At 52.8% G+C, this 18,076-nt stretch overlaps 1 protein-coding gene across 1 annotated transcript in view; it reads right to left on the bottom strand.

Moving 5' to 3' along the window:
- The window catches only part of LOC142422281 (piezo-type mechanosensitive ion channel component 2-like), a 151,622-nt gene extending 134,252 nt beyond the window's left edge, over positions 1-17,370 (bottom strand). Inside the window, exons 1-7 of the mRNA XM_075527687.1 lie at positions 17,307-17,370; positions 13,831-13,932; positions 12,524-12,566; positions 11,306-11,495; positions 1,973-2,174; positions 1,240-1,453; positions 394-556 (exon numbers count right to left, since the gene is read on the bottom strand). Coding sequence (XP_075383802.1) covers positions 394-556; positions 1,240-1,453; positions 1,973-2,174; positions 11,306-11,495; positions 12,524-12,566; positions 13,831-13,932; positions 17,307-17,370 — 978 coding nt within the window. The remainder of the gene's footprint in view (positions 1-393; positions 557-1,239; positions 1,454-1,972; positions 2,175-11,305; positions 11,496-12,523; positions 12,567-13,830; positions 13,933-17,306) is intronic.
- Between the last annotated feature and the right edge of the window lie 706 nt (positions 17,371-18,076).

Here is an 18,076-nt window from a genome sequence, read left to right as displayed (position 1 = left end):
GAGGATGTCTTTTACTCCTATAAAGAGTTACAGTCTGGAAACTCACAGGAGAAGTTCTACCCTGTCTTGTCTGGTTACTAGGAGTCAGGATAGACTCAAGGACGGTGAACTTGGGTTTTTGTTTGTTTCTTTGTTTTTGGTTTGGTTGCGCATTAAGCTCTTTCACACCCTCCCACCGGCTCACATGACAGCCCTTCAAACATTCCGGGCTTCTCCGATTCCCCCCACCCCCACTCTGACCCATCACTCCCAGCCTGCTTAGTGCCATGGGAAGGGAACCTAGTAAGTAACTTTTAGTCATTCACACTTGAGTGAGAATTTGCCCATTGAGTTGCTTTACTGTGTTGGGGTAGGCAGGTGAACAAACAGTCCCGCTCTCTGGGGACAACCTACTGCAGGAGGAGGTGCCTGCAGCTTCAGCAGGAGGACCAGTGCGTAGTAAGTCAGCAGCAGGATGAACGGGTTCACAACCTCCGGCCAGCGGAGGCCTGCATGGACGTGGAGCTTCCAGGGTTCCGTGCGATTGGTCCGGATGACCCCAGTCATGCCCAGCAACCTGCGTACAGAAAGCTGGTCAGCCAGAGCGTCATCAGATGCTGCCCTGGTCTATTCCATGTCCAGCCCCTTGCTTCGAGGGGGCCAGAGAACCAGCCTCGGGGAGTATGGAAGCTGGCGATGGGTCAACAAGCTCAGGGCCTCCTCTCGTGCATGAACCTTGCCCCACCCTCTCCCTGCGATGCCTTTGGATCAAGCCCCTCATGGGTCTCCCCTTAGACACGAGCCCGACTGCCTTGCTGCCTCGTATCCTCGGTCCCAGGCACACATGTCGGCCACTTTCCCTTCGGGAGGGCTTTAGAAGCCAGCCGGTGGGTGAGAACTCCAAACCAGGTTGTAACCCACGTGTTTTTGGTCTGTCCCTTTAACCCTAACAGCCGGAACAGTGCCTGGAGGGCTCTGGTCTGGCAGGAAGGGAGGGAGGAAGAAAAGGAGGGGGAGAGAACGAATGAGAGAAAGAGAGATGGGGGAGGAGGGAGGAAGAGGGAAGTCCTGAGACTGTTCTCTCCTCCAGGTGGGAGGTGGCTATGGGTGCTGTCCTCATGCTGACGGGCTGAACTTCCCAAGCTGACCACATCCTTACTCCAGTTTGGGGAAGTGGAGGTGGGGCTGCACCCCTGAAGAGCAGGCAAAGCCCCTCTAAGAGCCCTCCCTCCCATGCCTGATGGGTGTCACCAGCTGTACCTGGCATGGATGTCCTCGGGTGGCACAAGGTCCTGGAAGACAGGGAACTGGTAGAGGTAGAGGCTCCCCAGGTGGCCAGCAGTGAAGATGGTCATGAAGACACACAGAGAGCTGAAGGCCAGGGCACTCAACGCCCACTGGCATGCCCACCAGGAGCCCAGGCCCAGGAAGGCCCCAAAGTACACAGCCGAGGTGACAGAAGGAGACACCATGCCTAGGGAGACAATTCCCCACATGACCGGTGGCCCTTTCCTCCTCTCTGTGAGCCCAGAGCAGGAGACGCTGGCTCTGAAAGCAGCCTACACGGGCACGTGGCAGGGTCCAGACTTGGAGCGGCATCCCAGAGAGACGCACCAACGCCCAAGGCTAGAGGACAAGGGCGACCCACCCACAGGCATCCAAGTGTGCATTCCTGGGATAGGCCTACCCTTTCTGTGAGCTCCTGTCCCTCTACCTGGATAGCAATGTGACCTGATAGAAAAGGTCATCCGCCTGAGGCCCCCCCTGAGTCAGCAGCATATGCCCCGCCCCTCCTCGCTCTCCATGACCTTCCCGTGCCACCCAGCCCGCAGCCTCCAAGAGACCGCTCTCTCTCCAGCCACCTGCCTCTTCCTCACTGAGCGCCCCAGAAACCCTGGGCTCCTGGGAAACCCCATGGCCCACCCCAGACTTTCCTCTTCTGTGCCCGCTGGCCAGTCCAGCATTGGACCCACCACCCAGAACGTTTGGATACCTGCCAAGCCCAGGAGGAGTGTCACCAAGACCTTTCCTGCAGAGGAAACGAGAGGCTCCATGATCTTTCTCAAGCCCGCGGCCACGGAGGAGATTCTCAGAAGACCGTCTTGTATCATTCCCCCAGCCTCCTCCATGCTGCCCTCGATGCTGTCCTCGGACCAGGAACTGGGGGGGTCGTCCTCAGAGTCCCACCCGCAATCCTGGGAGAAAGAAGAGGCCAAATCCAAGGCACCACCATTAGGCTCTACTCACCGGGAGCAGCCAAGGAAGAAGGAGAGCCAGGAAGGGGAGGAGACTGTGGAATGTGTTGCTAAGGGCCTCCAAGAACAACTGCCTCCTTGGCATTGAGACCAGAAGAAGTAGATGGTGCCCTTCTGCCCCTGTTGACCGTTTTGGTCAAAGAGTCTGTTGAAGGATCTGTTAGGCAGCTTAGCCTAGGGAATTGGGAAGTCCATTTACACATGCCCAGGAGAGCCAGCAAAGGACAAAGCTGGATTTTCCTGCCGGTGGGCTCGGATGGGCGTTACACCTGGAGTAGCCCACCTGGGCCAGGTGATTGCAATTCAGCCAATGGGAGCGACCTGGGGTCGTTCACCACACCTCCCCCGGGAACCCTTGAAAAGGCAGGGACCAGAAGGGAGAGGGTCTTCTTGCTTGGGCGGTCTGGTCGTCTTCGTGGGAGGAGAGAGGTCCTTGCGTGACCTGGGGCAGTCTCTGTCAGGCCGCATGGTCAAAGGAATCCTAATGGGTGCCGCGTAAAACCTGAAACTTCTTTTAACTCTCATTAAATTCACTTGGATCATGAGCCCGGCTTCGGCGTGAAATCTTTCTCACGCGGAGCCAAGGACCGAGGCTGAAATCTAGTCCCGGAGAGAGAGACCTTACAGATCCTGATCAAAGGAGTGGGGAGGCGGGGGTAATCTAGAGTAGAATTTCAAATTCTCATGGACTCTAGACTTTCCGGAGCCACTGAGGCCAGATGATCCCTCAGAACTATGGCCCTTGGGATCTGTTTGAACCTTAAATGAAAACTATCCCCTCAAGTCTATTTAAGACCATATGCTAGCTTAGCTCAACCAGCCTTCGGTACATACCACCTGAGTTCAAGACCATCTCAAGCACAGATCTGCCTCTTGGGCACTGATGATGGAAGACTTGGGCAGCGGTAGGATGACCTCAAAAACCCAGTACATGAAGCAAGCAAAAGACGAGCAATAGGGAAGTCATCAAAGAGGGTGTTGGAAGAGACTTGAACTTGCTCTTGAAATCAACATGAAGTCAAAGAGTTGCGCAAACATGTCGCAGGGCAGCTTGAGAAGACAGTACTGTGTTGTGATGCAATGTTCAAGGCCTGGGGTTGGACTACCAAAAAGGAAGAGCGCTCTATGGCAGCGAAAGGAGCGGCAGGAAAGCTCCATGCCAGTACTGAAAGATGCTAGGGGAATGTCGGCCAAGCCAGGAAGCATCAGAAGAAGATGAAAGGAACATTACAGCGTCACTGGATCAAAGAACTGCCCGGCAGTCAACCATTTCAAGAGGCAGCAAGAACGGATGGTGTTGAAGGGCCAAGTCCAAGCGGCACTGAAAGCAAAAGTGAAGTACGGGAGTCCTGGAGTTGAAATGTGGCAGCAAGCTGATGCCGCCCAGGAAGCACACAGTCTGGTGTGCCAAGAGGCCAGCCCACTGGAAGAGATTGTTATTTGTATGCATTCCCAAGAAAGGCCACCCAACCGACTGTGTAATTATCAAACAACATCATTCATATCAGATCCAAGTTAAAGTTTGCAAAAGATCAGTCAACAACGGTTTCAGCCGTGCATCGACAGGGGACTGCCATCAAGTCAAGCTGGATTCAGAAGAGGACAAGGGATATCATGGCTGATGTCAGATGGATCGTCTCTGAAAGAAGAGACTGCAAGAAAGGTGTTCCCTTGTGTTTCGTTGACTATGCAATGGCCTTCGACTGTGTGGGTCACACCACACTCAGATCACCATTCAGACAGACGGAGATGCCAATGGGGAACCTGTGTATGGGTGAAGAGGCAGTGGTTTGTGCAGAACCAGAGGGTACTGCTTGGTTTAAAGTCAGGACCGATGTGCATCAGGCTTCCATCCTTTCACCATTCTTTCTCATCTGTATGCTGAGAAAATAATTGGAGAAGCTGGATTATATGAAGAAGAACTCAGCATCAGGGTTGGGGAAAGGCTTATTAACAACCTGCAAACTCAATATGAATTAAAAACCTAAACATAAACCCTAGGACCATCAATGAAAAATTAGGACAAATGGAAAGCTCCTAATATAAGGAATAAATATACTACTGAACATAATGAAAATATTCACACTGTGGAAGACAAAAGAAAGGACTGGGGCCTTGTAAAAATATGACACTCATGCACATCAAAAGAGTTCAGAGAACCCCTAGAGTGGGAAAAATATTTAGTAGTGATTGATCAGTAAAGGGCGAATTTTCAAAATACATATCTATCGAAATCTACAACTTAATAAGAAAAAATTAAAATAACCCAACCAAAAATGGGCACAAGACATGAGTAGACAATTTACTCAAGATGACATCCAGGTGGCCAGCAGCGGCATGAAGAAATGTTCACCTTCATCAGCAAGAAGAGAAACACCACAAAACAACAATGAGATGCCACCTCACACCAATATGCTGAGCAAAAGAATTCGTAACAGACCAGAAAATAATACATGCTGGAGAGGATGCGGGGAGATGGGACTGCTCATCCATTGCCGGTGGGACTGCAGAAGTGGCCACCCACTGCGGAAATGAGTAAGGCTCTTCCAGAAATAAATACACGTTCAATTATGTCATGATGCTATCATCTCTGTACTGAGTATATACACCAGAGAAATGAAGCACACAACACAAACAGACGCATGCACACCTATGTTTATTGCAGCAATTTCCACAATAGCACAAAGATGGAAGCAATCAACACGGGCGAGTCTGGGAGGCAGGACTCTGCCCCCACAATGAGGGTTACTGAAAGCACGATCTCCACAACATGTGTGCCGCTAGCAGCCAGCCAGCCAGCCACCTCTTGGAGACACACAGCTCTCTGCTTGTGAAAGTCTCCGATCAGTAACACGAGCGCATTGACTAAAATCCTCCTCCTAGCAATCGAATTGCTTTACGCCTCAGGGGAAGATTTAGGATCTACTACAATACAATGGCAATGACGTCTCAAGCAATCAGACGAGGGCCTCAAAGGAACAACAGTTAAAAGAATGGATTGTGAGCTGCCGCTTGATCACAGCTATAAGGTCTATTAGTTCTTATGACAGAGCCCTGCCTGCTAATCGCCCCCATTAAGAGATCAGTGAGCACATGGGTGCCACAGCACAGTGTAGTGAAAAATCTAGATGGTGCCCAGCTATCGTGGCTATTAGCTCCTGAGGCCTTAAAGGTTTGTATCCAAACAAGCAGCCGGCTAAGTGAGGCATCAGCTGAGTCCAGACAGAAGCAGCACACTCACCGGTGTGATCCAAAGATGGCTGACAATACGATCCACACCAGGAGAAGGGGACAGTCCCAGTCCCCAAATCCTAAACCCCCAGACTGCAGAAAACTATAGAGGACAGCAGTCGCTCAGCATCCATTTGCAAAACCACCGCATGGATGAGCCTCCTAAGAGTCCTCAATACACGGCGGCTTGAAACGACGACCGATCAAAAGGCAGATGGTGAGCCGTGTACAGGGGTTTAAGCAGCTGAACCCAGGCCGGAATACGCTGGCTTGTAATAGGATCTCCCAGTGGACCAAAGTAAATGTGTTCTAAACTTTTCCTCTGCTTTCTGTTAGAATGAGATCTCCATTGGTTTGCATGGCCACTGTGGATGGATCCTTGATTGGTGTCTGCCCTCATTTGAAACAGTTGTCTGTTGAGGAAAACGGGATCAATAGGAATAGGAAGGTAGTAACGGGATTGGTGATTACCTGAGGACATGGCAGGAGACGGAGGGAGACATGAGGGGAAAGGTCCAGAGTTGAGGGTGAGGATGATTGTGCAGCCCTTCTTGATATGGTGGGGCCATTGGATGGGTGTTGTTATCGTTGTTGTTCTGTTTGTTGTTGCTAGGTGCCATTGAGTTGGTTGTGATCCATGCCAACCCTATGCACAACAGAACAAAGCATTACCCAGTTCTCTTTTTCGCTGCCCCACTACTTTACCAAGTGTGACGTCCTTCTCCAGGGACCGGTCTCTCCTCAAGACAGGTCCAAAGGACGTGAGATGAAGACTTGCATCCTCACCGCTAAAGGAGCATTCTGGCTGTACTTCTGAGACGGATTTATGTGTTCTTTGGGCAGCCCATGGCACTTTCAATATGCTTCTCCAGCACCATAATTCAACTGCATCGATTCTTCTTTGGTCTTCCTCATTCAATGTCCAACTTTCACATGGATATGAGATGACTGAAGATACGACGGCTTGTGTCGGGCACACCCTCGGTGCACTAGTGCTCGCTTTAGTTTACTGAAAGTAGCATTCTTGCTGTTCACACTTTAAAGAGGTCGTGTGCAGCAGATTGGCACAATGAAATGTGTCCTTTGATCTCGTGACCGCTGTTTCCATGAGCACTGAGTGATCCAAGCAAGACGAAATCCTTGACAACTTCAATCTTTGCTCCACTTATCATGAGGCTACCTACCAGCCCAGTTGTAAGGACTTGGATTTTCTTTACATTGAGTGGTAATCCTTGGTCTTCGTCAACAAGTACTTCGAGTTCATGTCCTCCGCCCTTTCAGCAAGCAAGGTTGTGCCATCTGCGTATAGCAGGTTGTTTCTCCAATCTGATGTCTCGTTCTTCTTCATGCAATCTAACTTCTTTGATGATTTGCTCAACGTACAGATTGAATAAGTGTGGTGACAGGATACAGTCCTGACACACACACACCTTTCCTGATTTTAATTCATGTTCAGTTCACAGGGCTGTCTCTTGATCCCGGTACATTTCCCCATTAGCACAAACAGTGCTCTGAGATTCCTACTCTTCTCAAGGCTATCCATAGCTTGTTGTGATCCATACAATCGAATGCCTTAGCACAGCCAATAAAACATAAACCAACATCTTTTCTGCTATTCCCTGCTTTCTGCCCAGGTCCATCTGACGTCAGCAACAATACCCCTTGTTCTCTGCCCTCTTCTGAATCGGGCCTGAACCTCTGGCCATGTCCTGTCGATGCACTGCTGCCCCCATTGTTGGACGATCTTGGGGACATTTTACTTGCATGTGATGTTAATGATGTTGTTCTATAATGTGAGCATTTTGGGGGTTGCTTTTCTTTGGGAAGGTCAGTTGGCCAGGCCTTTCAAATTTGGAAAGTGAGCTGTCTTTCAATTTCCTGCCAACAGTGAGTGAGTAGTGCTTCAGGTACTTCGTCAACTTGTCAGAACATTTCCATTCGTAGTCCGTCAATTCCCACAGCTTTGTTTTCGGTTCACGCTTCCAATACTTGAAACTCCCTCCTTGAGTAGCTTCAACCTTTAAACCTCCTTCAAATTTCTTCATCTTGAAATTCTTCCTTCGGTACCATTGGTTCTTGTTCACATGCTACCTCTTGAGATGGTCGAATGTGGACTCGTTATTTTGGGTACAGTGGACCCTGTGTGTTCTTTCCATCTCCTATTGATGCTTCCTGCATCATTCAATATTTGGCCCATAGAATCTTTCATTATTGCAACTCAAGCCCTGTTTTTTCCCCCTTGAGTTGTTTCCATTTAAGATGTGTTGAGAGTGTTCTTCCATTTTTGATTTTCTAACTCTAGGTCTTCACACATTTCACCATAATACTTCACTTTGTCTTCTCAAGCTGCCCTTTGAAATATTCTGTTCAGCCCTTTGACTCCATGCACCTCAAGGCCCTTAGTACGCAACTTTCAAGAACAAGCGACAGAAACCCAGCTGCTCCGAGGGGGACGCATGGGGGCAGTTGTACTCGGCCCTGCAGTCGGCACCGCTCCATGGCAGTGTATTTGTCGTGGGTGTTTGTTATGCGGACACCCATGCTGCTCTTTTACTTCTTCCTGTCTTTTTTTTTATTAAAAAATATTTTATTAGGGGCTCATACAATTCTTATCACCATCCATACATATACATGCATCAATTGCATAAAGCACATCTGTACAGTCCCTGCCCTAATCATTTTTTTCTCCTCTTTTCTTTTTTTACATTTTATTAGGGGCTCATACAACTCTTATCACCATCCATACATATACATACATCAATTGCATAAAGCACATCCATACATTCCCTGCCCCAATCATTCTCAAAGCATTTGCTCTCCACTTAAGCCCCTTGCATCAGGTCCTCTTTTCTTCCTGTCTTTTTAATGACCTTTGCTTCCTTCACGCAGCCTGGTCCTGACGTCCTCCCACGGCTCATCGGGTCTTCTGGCAGTAGTGTTCAGCGCAGCCAATCTGTTCTCGAGATGTTCTTGAAGTTCAGATAAGGTAGCCAAAGTCGTATTTTAGCTCTGGTGAATTTGTTTTAATTGTCTTCAGCTACAACCTTTACTTAAATATGAGAAATTGATCATCTGTTCCACAGTCAGTCCCTGACCTGGTTTTAGCCGCTAATATTGAGCATCTCCATCCTCTCTTCCTGTGGATGCAGTCGGCCTGGTCTCTGTGCAGTCCATCCGGACAAGCGCACGTGTATAATCACTGTTTGTGTTGCTGAAAAGGGTATTTTCAATGGAGAAGTCGTTCGTCTCGCAAAATCCTGTCATATGAGCTCCAGCTCTGTTTCCATCACCAAGATCATATTTCCCAACTGTGCCACTCTCTTTGTTCTCAACTGCTGTATCCCAATTGCCAATAATGACTAATGCATCTTGATTGCGTGTTTGATCAGTGTCAGACTGAAGATGTTGGTAAAGTTCTTCCACGCCTCCATCCCTAACTTTGGTGGTGAGGCCCACATTTGAATGCCAGGTGTCTTCATTAGATTTCCTTGATTGCAGATCGAGCGGTTCCTATCACAGATTGCACGGTGCGTCACAGACAGGTCCTGTCTGACGATGAGTACTGAGCCATTTCCTGGATGTCGTTGTTCCCAGCAGAGTAAACTACATGATTTTCTGATTCAAAACGGCCACTGCCAGTGCACTGTAGCTCACTAATGCCTAGGACAGTGATCTCTATGCATTCCGTCTCACTCTTTATTACTTCCGATTTTCCTGGTTCATACTCTTGCATTCCAAGTTCCAACGATTCGGTTTAACAGTGTTTCTTCTCACACGGAGTTGTGCCCCATCAGCAAATGAAGGCCTGGCAGGCTCCCCTCCCGTAGACTCTCCTCCATTCCCACGCCATGGTTGACCCTCCCTCGAGAAGCAGCCCCTCCTCCGTCACATGCAGAGCCCCCTCACCCGAGAGGCCCCTCCTCTGGCACCGTCTCTGGCTGACGACGTCCTGCGTGCATTCGTTCGGCCTTCAGTACCTGACGACGCTGGAAGCTGCGCATCCGGTTTCCCGCGGCTCCTTCCTCCACAGCGGGAGCAAGACCTTCTCCAAGGTCTCTGCTCAGTCTGGAAGCTCCACTGAAACCCGTTCACTTGGGGTGACCCTGCTGGCATCTTCGATACCAGTGACCTAGCTTCCAGCATCACAGTCACATACAAGCCACCACAATACGACAGACAGACAGACGAGTGGTGGCCATTGAAATGTAGTACATGTTCATTATAGCTCAATTTTTTAAAAAATGGAAACAATGCAAACTCTAACTCTAGGAGGAGTGGATAAACAAACGGTGCTACATCCGTACAACGGAATATTACACATCCACAAAGCGCAATGGCAAGTCTGTCAGACGCTGACCGACATGGACACAAGTAGGGAAAGCCGTGCACGGCCCAGTGATGAGTAGCTAATGACTCTATTATTATAAAGAAAAAGAAAGGGGGTTTCTTTTCGCCCTGAGTCGAGATAAGACTTTGAGACTACACAGAGACTAGGGGCAGCGTGGGGAGGGCTGGTAGGGGGGAGGCACAGGGAACTGTGGAGGGAGGGAAAGAAGTCGGGAGGAAAAAGCAAAGCAAAAAGAACCACATGCCTGGGGTTTAGTGGGATACTATTACTGATCAGATTTAACGAGATGGGCTTGGCAACCACCCAGAAGATGTTTTTCTTTAAAAACAAAATAAAACCAAAGGAAAAAAAAAACTTAAAAGAAATGGTAAGAGCGTGAGCGAGTGAAAGGTCAAGCCTTAAAACCCTTCCAGATTTCTCCGAACCCCTGAGATCCAAACACTGGCCTGAGAGACTGAAAGGACAGAAAAGCTGGGCTGAGATAGCTTAGATTTTTTCGTGATAGCTAAGTCTGGTTTAGAAGGTGGGGGGTTGGGGTGGGGAGTGCAAAGCCCTAGAGTTAGAAAATGAAAAGGGAAAGGAGGAACACTCATCATATCTCCCGCTGAAAGAGACTCAGGAAAAATATCAAGCCTTGTTTTGAAATCATGAAAGATTCTATGGGGAAAAGGCATTGAATGTTGCAGGAGGCATCAAAGAAGGCACAGATCTACTGCCCCCAAAAGAATGAGTCAGCGGTCAAACTACTTCAAGAAGCAGTCGATCATCGGGGACCCATGGTGCCAAAGGAAGAGGCTCCAGCTGCACCGAAGGCATTAGTCAAAAGCAGCCCCCGGAATTGAGGGGACACCTGCTGAAACGGTCCAACAAGCCGAAGGAGCACTGGCAGTACTCATCTGTGACGGGAAATTTGGAAGACGGCTGCCCGGCCCACTGACTGGAAGAGATCCACATTTGCACCCCTTGCCCAGAAAGGTCACCCAACAGAATGCTCAGATTGGAGAGCAACATCACTAGCTCCACGAGCAAGTCCAAGCTCGCTGAAGATCCGCCAACCATGGTGGCAGCCGTGCCCCGGCAGGGCTCTGCCAGAGGCTCAGGCCCGATTCAGAAAAGGACAGGAACAAGGGTGGGCGCTGCTGATGTCAGCTGGGTCTTGGCAGAAAGCAGAGACGCCCAGAAAGATGTTTACCTGTGCTTGATTGACAATGCCAAGTCAATAGATTGTGTGGGTTAGACCGGCGGCTACGCGTAGCCTTGGGAAGACGGGGAATTCCGGAACATGCCCAGGGCTGAAGAAGCGGTCATCGGAACAGAACAGGGGGCTGTGTGGCCGAACCCAGGAAGGCGGTGCAGCAGAGCTGCCGCCTCTCGCCACGTTTACTCAGTCTGTACGCCGAGCAAATGCTCAGAGAAGCTGGATGACAAGCCTGTGTGGATGACCCTGCAGCTTGGGGAATGGGTGGTCCCATGTGCCCTCGCGCCCACCTACCTCCACTCCTTCCCCCTCTCCGTCTGCCTGCTGCTCCTGGAAGGCCTCCGTGTCGGGAGAAGCATATGTTGGGGTCCCAGACGGCTTCGCCAGCTTCTTGCTCATCCTGAAGACGACAAGGCCCACGAGAGCCATCCCGACGTCTGGAGCCAGCAGGCGCAAAGCATTGCCGGCGTCGGCCCGGCTGAGCCTGAGGAGGCCAGCAACAGCGGTGGGTTCCCAGGGAGAAGGGCCGACCATCGCGGAAGCCCCCCTCCTCCTGGCACCTAGCTTGCTCTACCACTACTGGTCTAAGCAATAGCTGCCTTCCCACTTCACCACCCACCTGGCCATCCTTCCTAATGCCCCACTGTCCGCTCAGCCCCCACTGCTGCCCCTGCCCCGGGCATTCTCTCCCACTGAACGTCGACCGCCTCGCCTGTAGCACAGACGAGACCAGGTCCCCTTCTTCTGCAGGAGTCCTGGTGAAACAATGGTTAAGTGCTGGGCTGGGGATTTGGACCCACGCAATGGCTTTGGCCTGGTGGTCTGTTTCCTAGGAAACACAATGCAGCAGTTCTACGGTGTCACGTGGGGGCTCCATCGGTCAGAATGAGCTGGGGGCTGGCACCCCACAGTAATGACTTCCCTGGGGGCGTGGTGAGTGCAGGAGGGGCTGCTAACCATTGGTCACCCGTTTGCGACCACAGCTGCTCTGTGGGAGAATGGCAGGCTTGCTGCAGCCATGCAGGGGACAGGCTCAGAAACCCCCGGGGCGGTGCTGCCTGTCCTGTGGGGCTGGTGTGAGCCAGCATCAACTCGATGGTAGTGGGTTTGGATTTGGGATTTGCTTGGTTTTTCTAGACACGGTGAACGTTGGACAGGTAAATTAGCATTACCCATACCGCCATCATCATTAATACCTTCTCCCCAAGAGTGGGATTCTGAAGTAGAATTAAATCCCACATCCTGGGGCTGTGGGGGGGATCATGGTCTTGGGCACTACCTCTCTGCCCCTTCATCTGACCTTCCGTGCCCCCCACCCATACACACTGAGCTGGGTCCTCCCGTACCCACATGCTGGCCCTGCTCTTCTCTGGGTGTCTACTCTGCACCCCAGAGAGGTCAGCTGGGGTTCACACCACCAGCAGCTTCTCCACACACAGGGAGCGGGTGGATCTGAGCCACCCTGCACAGGGGTAGAATGCCCGCCGCCCGCCTCCTTCCCAGGCCCCTTACCGAATGATGCCAATGCTCTCCAGGGCCTCCTCCCATACTGCACCTGTTGGAGACACAGTGGCTCAGGCCTCCAGTACTTTGTGGGCTACAGCACCTGGCAGGGGGGTTGGGGGCCGGGGTGTGTGAGTGTGTGTGCGCGCGCGCACGCGTGCACAGGACAGCAAGGATAGGGACTGTCTCAACCCTGGCCCCACACTGCCAGACACATGTGGGTCCGTTTGCACCGAGACTGAGGAGTGAGCCCAGTGACACAGCCGGAGTCCAGAGTGAGGGCTGCATCAGAAAGGGGTGAGGGTGGGGGGGTCCAAACCTCTCTGCAGGAGGCAGACAGCTCTTCTCCCCACCTGCTTGGGCCTCACCTGGGCAGGTAGGGGAGCACCTGGCCTGGCCCCGACCTGCCTCACTTCTTTGCTCCCATAGCAATCAGGGGAGAGCTGCAGAATCAGCGATAGGGCAAACCCCTGCCTGGGGCCCGAGGGCAAAGAGAGCCAGCCAGTCCAGTGGAAGTGGGGTGGGAGCTACAGCTGAGAGGCTCCCGGACACTGCCCAGGACCCATGGACTGGGAGCATCACAGGGAACACAGGCCTTAAGAACAGCAAACACGAGGGAGACGCTGAAAGGGCAGAGTGGGCTCTCCGTGACAGCCTGTGGGACTCGCCATCACGCCCCTCAAGTGTGGGGCCCTGGTGACTTAGTGCCTACATACTGGGCTGTTAACCGCAAGGGTGGTGGTTAGAAACCACCAGCTGCTCCTTGGGAGAAAGTCAGGCCTTTCTTGGCGCCAGTAAAGAGAGACCATCTTGGAACGCCATAGGAGCAGTTCCACTCTGTCCCACAGGGTCGCTGTGAGGCAGCATCGACTCGAGATGGCAGTGAGCAAGGGGCAGGGCAGCTGGAAAGGTTCAATGGGAACCCAAGGAGGCAGGGAGCTTCTGCTCTTGGGGGAGGGATGATAGGACACGGGGCTGGGAGAGTTGGTCAGCTTGAAGCATATCCTTCATGCCACCACCTCGCATGTGTAGAAATAGCTGAACTGGTGTGTGCCCCACGCACATTCTCTACCACAGGCACGGAGTATTGACTTCCTTCATGCCTGGACGGGAAGCACTCCTGCCCTTGGCCAGCAAGTGCCCAACTCTTGCCCCAGGAAGGGCAGTAAGAAGGGTCCGTTCAAAGTTGGGCTTCTGCTTGAAGACGGTGCCCACGGCCCTCCTCTGGTCACGAGACCTTGAGCCGCCCTCACCTGGCCCCCGCTCCCAGCAGTGCAGGGGTCATGCAAGGCAGGAGTGTATGACTTGGGCCTTACCGTGGGGCGGCGCGACCCCAAAGGCGATCTGCAGAGCCCCCTGCAGCAGGAGGAAGAAGCTGCTTGTATACCACACGCCGCGCAGGAAGTGCCCGGTGCCCGCTGGAAGAGGGGCAAAAGGTGAGGTGTCCATGAGGCGCAGGCCACAGGTTTTGATGCCTGCCTTGCCCCCTCACTGGTCACTGGTGCCCAGTCCCCAACTAGAGGTGGGGGTGGTTTGCACGGGCTCTTTAGGAGAAAATGGGCAGGATGCCCATCTTGTTTCCCACAACTCGCCTCTCCGTGAACCAGTTACTGGCGGGCAGAACTCACCACCCACTTGCCCTCCTGCCCTGCTCTCTCTTACACCATGTTAGATTGTGGCCTGGTCATAGTCTAGGGAGAAGCATGACTTCCTCACATTGGGGACCTAGGCGTGGTTGGCAATGGATAACCAGGTAGATAGAGCGAGACCTCACACAAGGCTGGTCACCTGCGATGACATGGGCCTGGGCTCCCTAGGAGTAGGCTCCAGGGGACAACCCAGTGAGGCCCAGTGAGGAGTAGGCTCCAGGGGACAACCCAGTGAGGACAACCCAGTGAGGTAGCAGAGTGGGTTAGGTATTGGGCAGCTAATCTAACGTCACTGCTCCACGCGAGAAAGAGGAGGCTTTCTACCTCCCATCAAGAGCGCCCCTCCATCTCAGAAACGCACAAGGGCAGTTCTCCCCTGTCCTGCAGGGTCACCAGGAGTCAGATTGGACTCGAGGGTAGTGTACTGAGTGGGAGGCTTCAGAAAGCCTTTCTTGACAAACTTTAAACGCTGCAATCTTCTCCACTAATGATTTTTTTTCTTTTTTACTTCTTACACGAGCTTGTCAATGACTGAGCTAGGCACATGAACAACTGAGCACCGAACATTCAAGCCTGGGGAAGAGTTGGTGCCTTTGGGTAAGGTGCTGGTGAAGAAGGTGGAAAGTATTCTGGCGTTTGCTTTGGCAGCTCAGACGCTAACACTGAACATGTCCTGCAAAGCTGGGAGAAATCCAACCCGAACTCATCTCGGAAGCATGGATGGAGACACTTCATCTCACATCCTTCGGACATGCCATCAGGAGAGACCAGTCCCTGGAGAAGGGCATCCTGCTTGGTCAAGCGGAGGGGCAGCGAGGAAGAGGAAGGCCCTCAATGGGATAGACTGACGGGGGCTGCCACCACGGGCTCAGACACAGAGGGCTGTGCAGCTGGCGCGGGACCGGGCAGCGCCACCGTGAGTCGCAGTCAGCCTGAAGGGCCCACCAAGAACAAGATGGAATCCCAGGGGAGGGCCGACCCCGGCGTAGACAAGAACTCTCTATCAGGGTGTGAACTGGATGGAGTGGGCGACACAGGGACAGGCACCGGGCTGCTCCTTGTGAAAAGACCAGCGGGCGGAAGCGAAGTGGCAGCACCCGCTTCTGGAAAGACAGCAGCTCTTTGTCCTACGGGCTCTAGGTGAGTCGGGGTTGGCCGGAGGCACACAACATCCCGGAAGTTCCTGGAAACATTTCCTCTTTCTCCTCCACCACCCCACCCCACCCCTTGCTAGGAAGGCCTTTCCGGGCCGGAATGTTGCTGTGCTGGGCCAACAGGCAGAACAAAGGCCTCATCACGGACCCCAAGGAGGAGTCCGCACGCTGGCACACACCACCGGTGTGTAGTTTGTTCCTTTAGCGAATGGGGCCCGGGTCTGTAGGGTCACGACCCCTGCTCACCTGGGCCGGGGGTCTGCCTACCTGTTGCAGGGCTGGCTGATGGGGTTTGGAGGAGGGGCAGCAACAGCAGGAGACCCAGATAGACAGCCGACAGAGCATTGTACCTGAAGGAGACAGCTACGGGGCGGGGTGCCCCCACAGGCGAGCTGGACCAGAGGGAGCAGGTAGCTCCCTCCCCCGGCCCACCCCCACCCTGAGAGGGCAGGAACACGAGCAAATTGCAGATCAGCTGACATGCCATTACGAGGGTCTGGCGAAATCAACCTGCCGGGATTAGACGATTGTTCTTGCCAAGTGGGCTCTGAATTTTCAGGGTTGTGTGTGTGTTTATAAAGGAAATAAATAATTGTATCTGCGCATCTCCCCAATCAGTTGTCTGCCTGCGACATTAACCATGTCCCCGGCTCGCCGTCTGATTGGGACCTGTCCTCGTTCCTCCTCTCTGAAGTGCTATCTTGGTGGGTGCTGTGCCTTAGCCACACACAATGTAGCTCTGCACGGCGTTGGGGAAAGAGGAAGGGGGGAAAGATTAGCATTTTCTAGTGAACTTGAAAGAATATGTCTGATTTCAAAATGTGTACTTAGGGGGAAAAAAAGGAAATGCATATCCAAGTTGATCTCCCCCCCTACACACACACACACACACACACACACACACACACACATACACACACACACACAGACATCTACCCACCCCCCCAACCCTTCGGGGGTTCATTTTTCCAAGCCAATCGCAAATGCATTTTTTGGTTTTGTTTTGTAAGAGGACAACTTTATTTATGATTTCTCGCCACCCTTTCTCTTAGAGAAAGCAAATATGAAGACCCGGGCACAGGGGGGGGCGCGGCGGGAGAAGGTTAGAGAATGCATCCGGAGAATTTAATATCGTGCGGATTAATCAAAGTGCCTGCTTTTAAGCTCCGTGCCCCCATGGAGGAGTGAATTAATGAGCAATTTATGCAATGAATATTTTTTTTCTTTAATTATCTAGGTATTTCAGATGAACATGCTTCTTCGGACTCGAATTCTCTAGATAATTCTCTGACATTCCAGCTTCCCTGCGCATGGTTAATTACAGCCTCCGGTCGTTCGGAGAGCTGTCTCAAGGTAGTCAGGGAACTTAGTAGCCCCCCCACCTCATGCAAATTAAAGCGGTTGCGGATCTCTGCACCCCAACTCTCTTGCCTGAATGATGCCTCCAAGACTGCTAGGTTGGGGTGAGGACGGGCTTTGATGAAAACATAGGTGTCTCACCCCCACTCCAGGAGACTAGGGGTCAGCAGGGCTTGGGGAAGGACTGAGCCCCGGGCAGGGGGTGGTCAAGTCACCGTGAGGCACACACGGCTCCCATCACCCACTGGGAGAGGCCTGTGTGGAGGATGGGGAGTCACAGCCTGCTGTAGCTTTCTGAGGGCAGTTGGTGGACACTCCCTACCCCCGGCCCAAGGTCCTCCTGGCATCACAAGCTCAGCTGCTATTAGAGCTACAGGGGGTGTACCAGGGTCTGCAGGAGCCACCTAGGTGAGCCCCAGCAATCTCCGGGGAACTGGGTGTGTACTGGGGTAGGGGTCTGCTGTCCTCCGTGGTCCTGGATCCCAGGAAGAGGGGCCCAGGTGGTGGTTTTCTTGACATCTCACGAGACCAGCCAGATCCCCCTCTTACCAATGGGCCAGTCCCAGGGGACCCCATGATAGGCACGTTTCAGGGCTGAGTAGCCTCTCCTCCCACCTGGAGCGGCCTTACCTGTGAGCAAGGAGGCCGGCAGCAGCACTCGGAAGAGGAAGCCGGCAGGCCACTCGGTGGTCATAGCCCCTGGCCTCATGGGCTCCACCCTAGGGCTGCCTCTTCAGGCACTGGGGTCTCTGCAGCCACCTCCTGCCTTCTCCTGGGCCACCTCCCTACCCCCGGGCCCTTTTCAAAGGCGGGATCCTGGAAGGAGGGGCCCTGGAAGCTGCCCTAACACACTGGGTCAGTGGAAAGATGGCTCCCTTCCCGGTCGTTCCCCTGGCCGGGCCATCGATCCCTGGACACCTTTCTCCACTTTACCTGAACCCGGGGTCCAGGAGGCACCGGGTTCCCAGAAGGCTGGGCTGAATTCCCAGCCCAGGCCCAAGAACTTTCCAGGCCCTGAAATGTCAAGTTCAGAAGAATATGTGGGCTCGTGCCTCCCCACTTTCAGTCCCCCCCCCTCAAATGTCCATTAGCAAGTGGCTTCCATCTCCTGAGCGGGTAATTGGTTTCTAATTAGTTCCATTCACATTCCCTTGCAACTGTCATTAGACACAGGGTACAGGATGCGTGTGCCACTGGCCGGCCAGGACCCTGGCCCAGAGCCTGCCGGAAGGGACTCCCACTCCTACTCTCCTGGCCTTCTGGAAGCTGTCCCCCCGAGGGGCACACGGTCGGTGACCTCACAACATCCCTAAAACACCTCTGTTGCCCGCAAGCCCACCACGAGCCCTTCACTGAGCGTGCTAAGAACAGCTGCCGTCTCCCCTGTTTCAGACCTTGGA

The sequence above is a fragment of the Tenrec ecaudatus genome, chromosome 12 (genome assembly GCF_050624435.1).
Source record: "Tenrec ecaudatus isolate mTenEca1 chromosome 12, mTenEca1.hap1, whole genome shotgun sequence".
Taxonomy (NCBI): Eukaryota; Metazoa; Chordata; class Mammalia; order Afrosoricida; family Tenrecidae; genus Tenrec; species Tenrec ecaudatus.
Note: the sequence above shows the minus strand (reverse complement) of the source record. Positions and strands in the feature narration are given on the sequence as shown.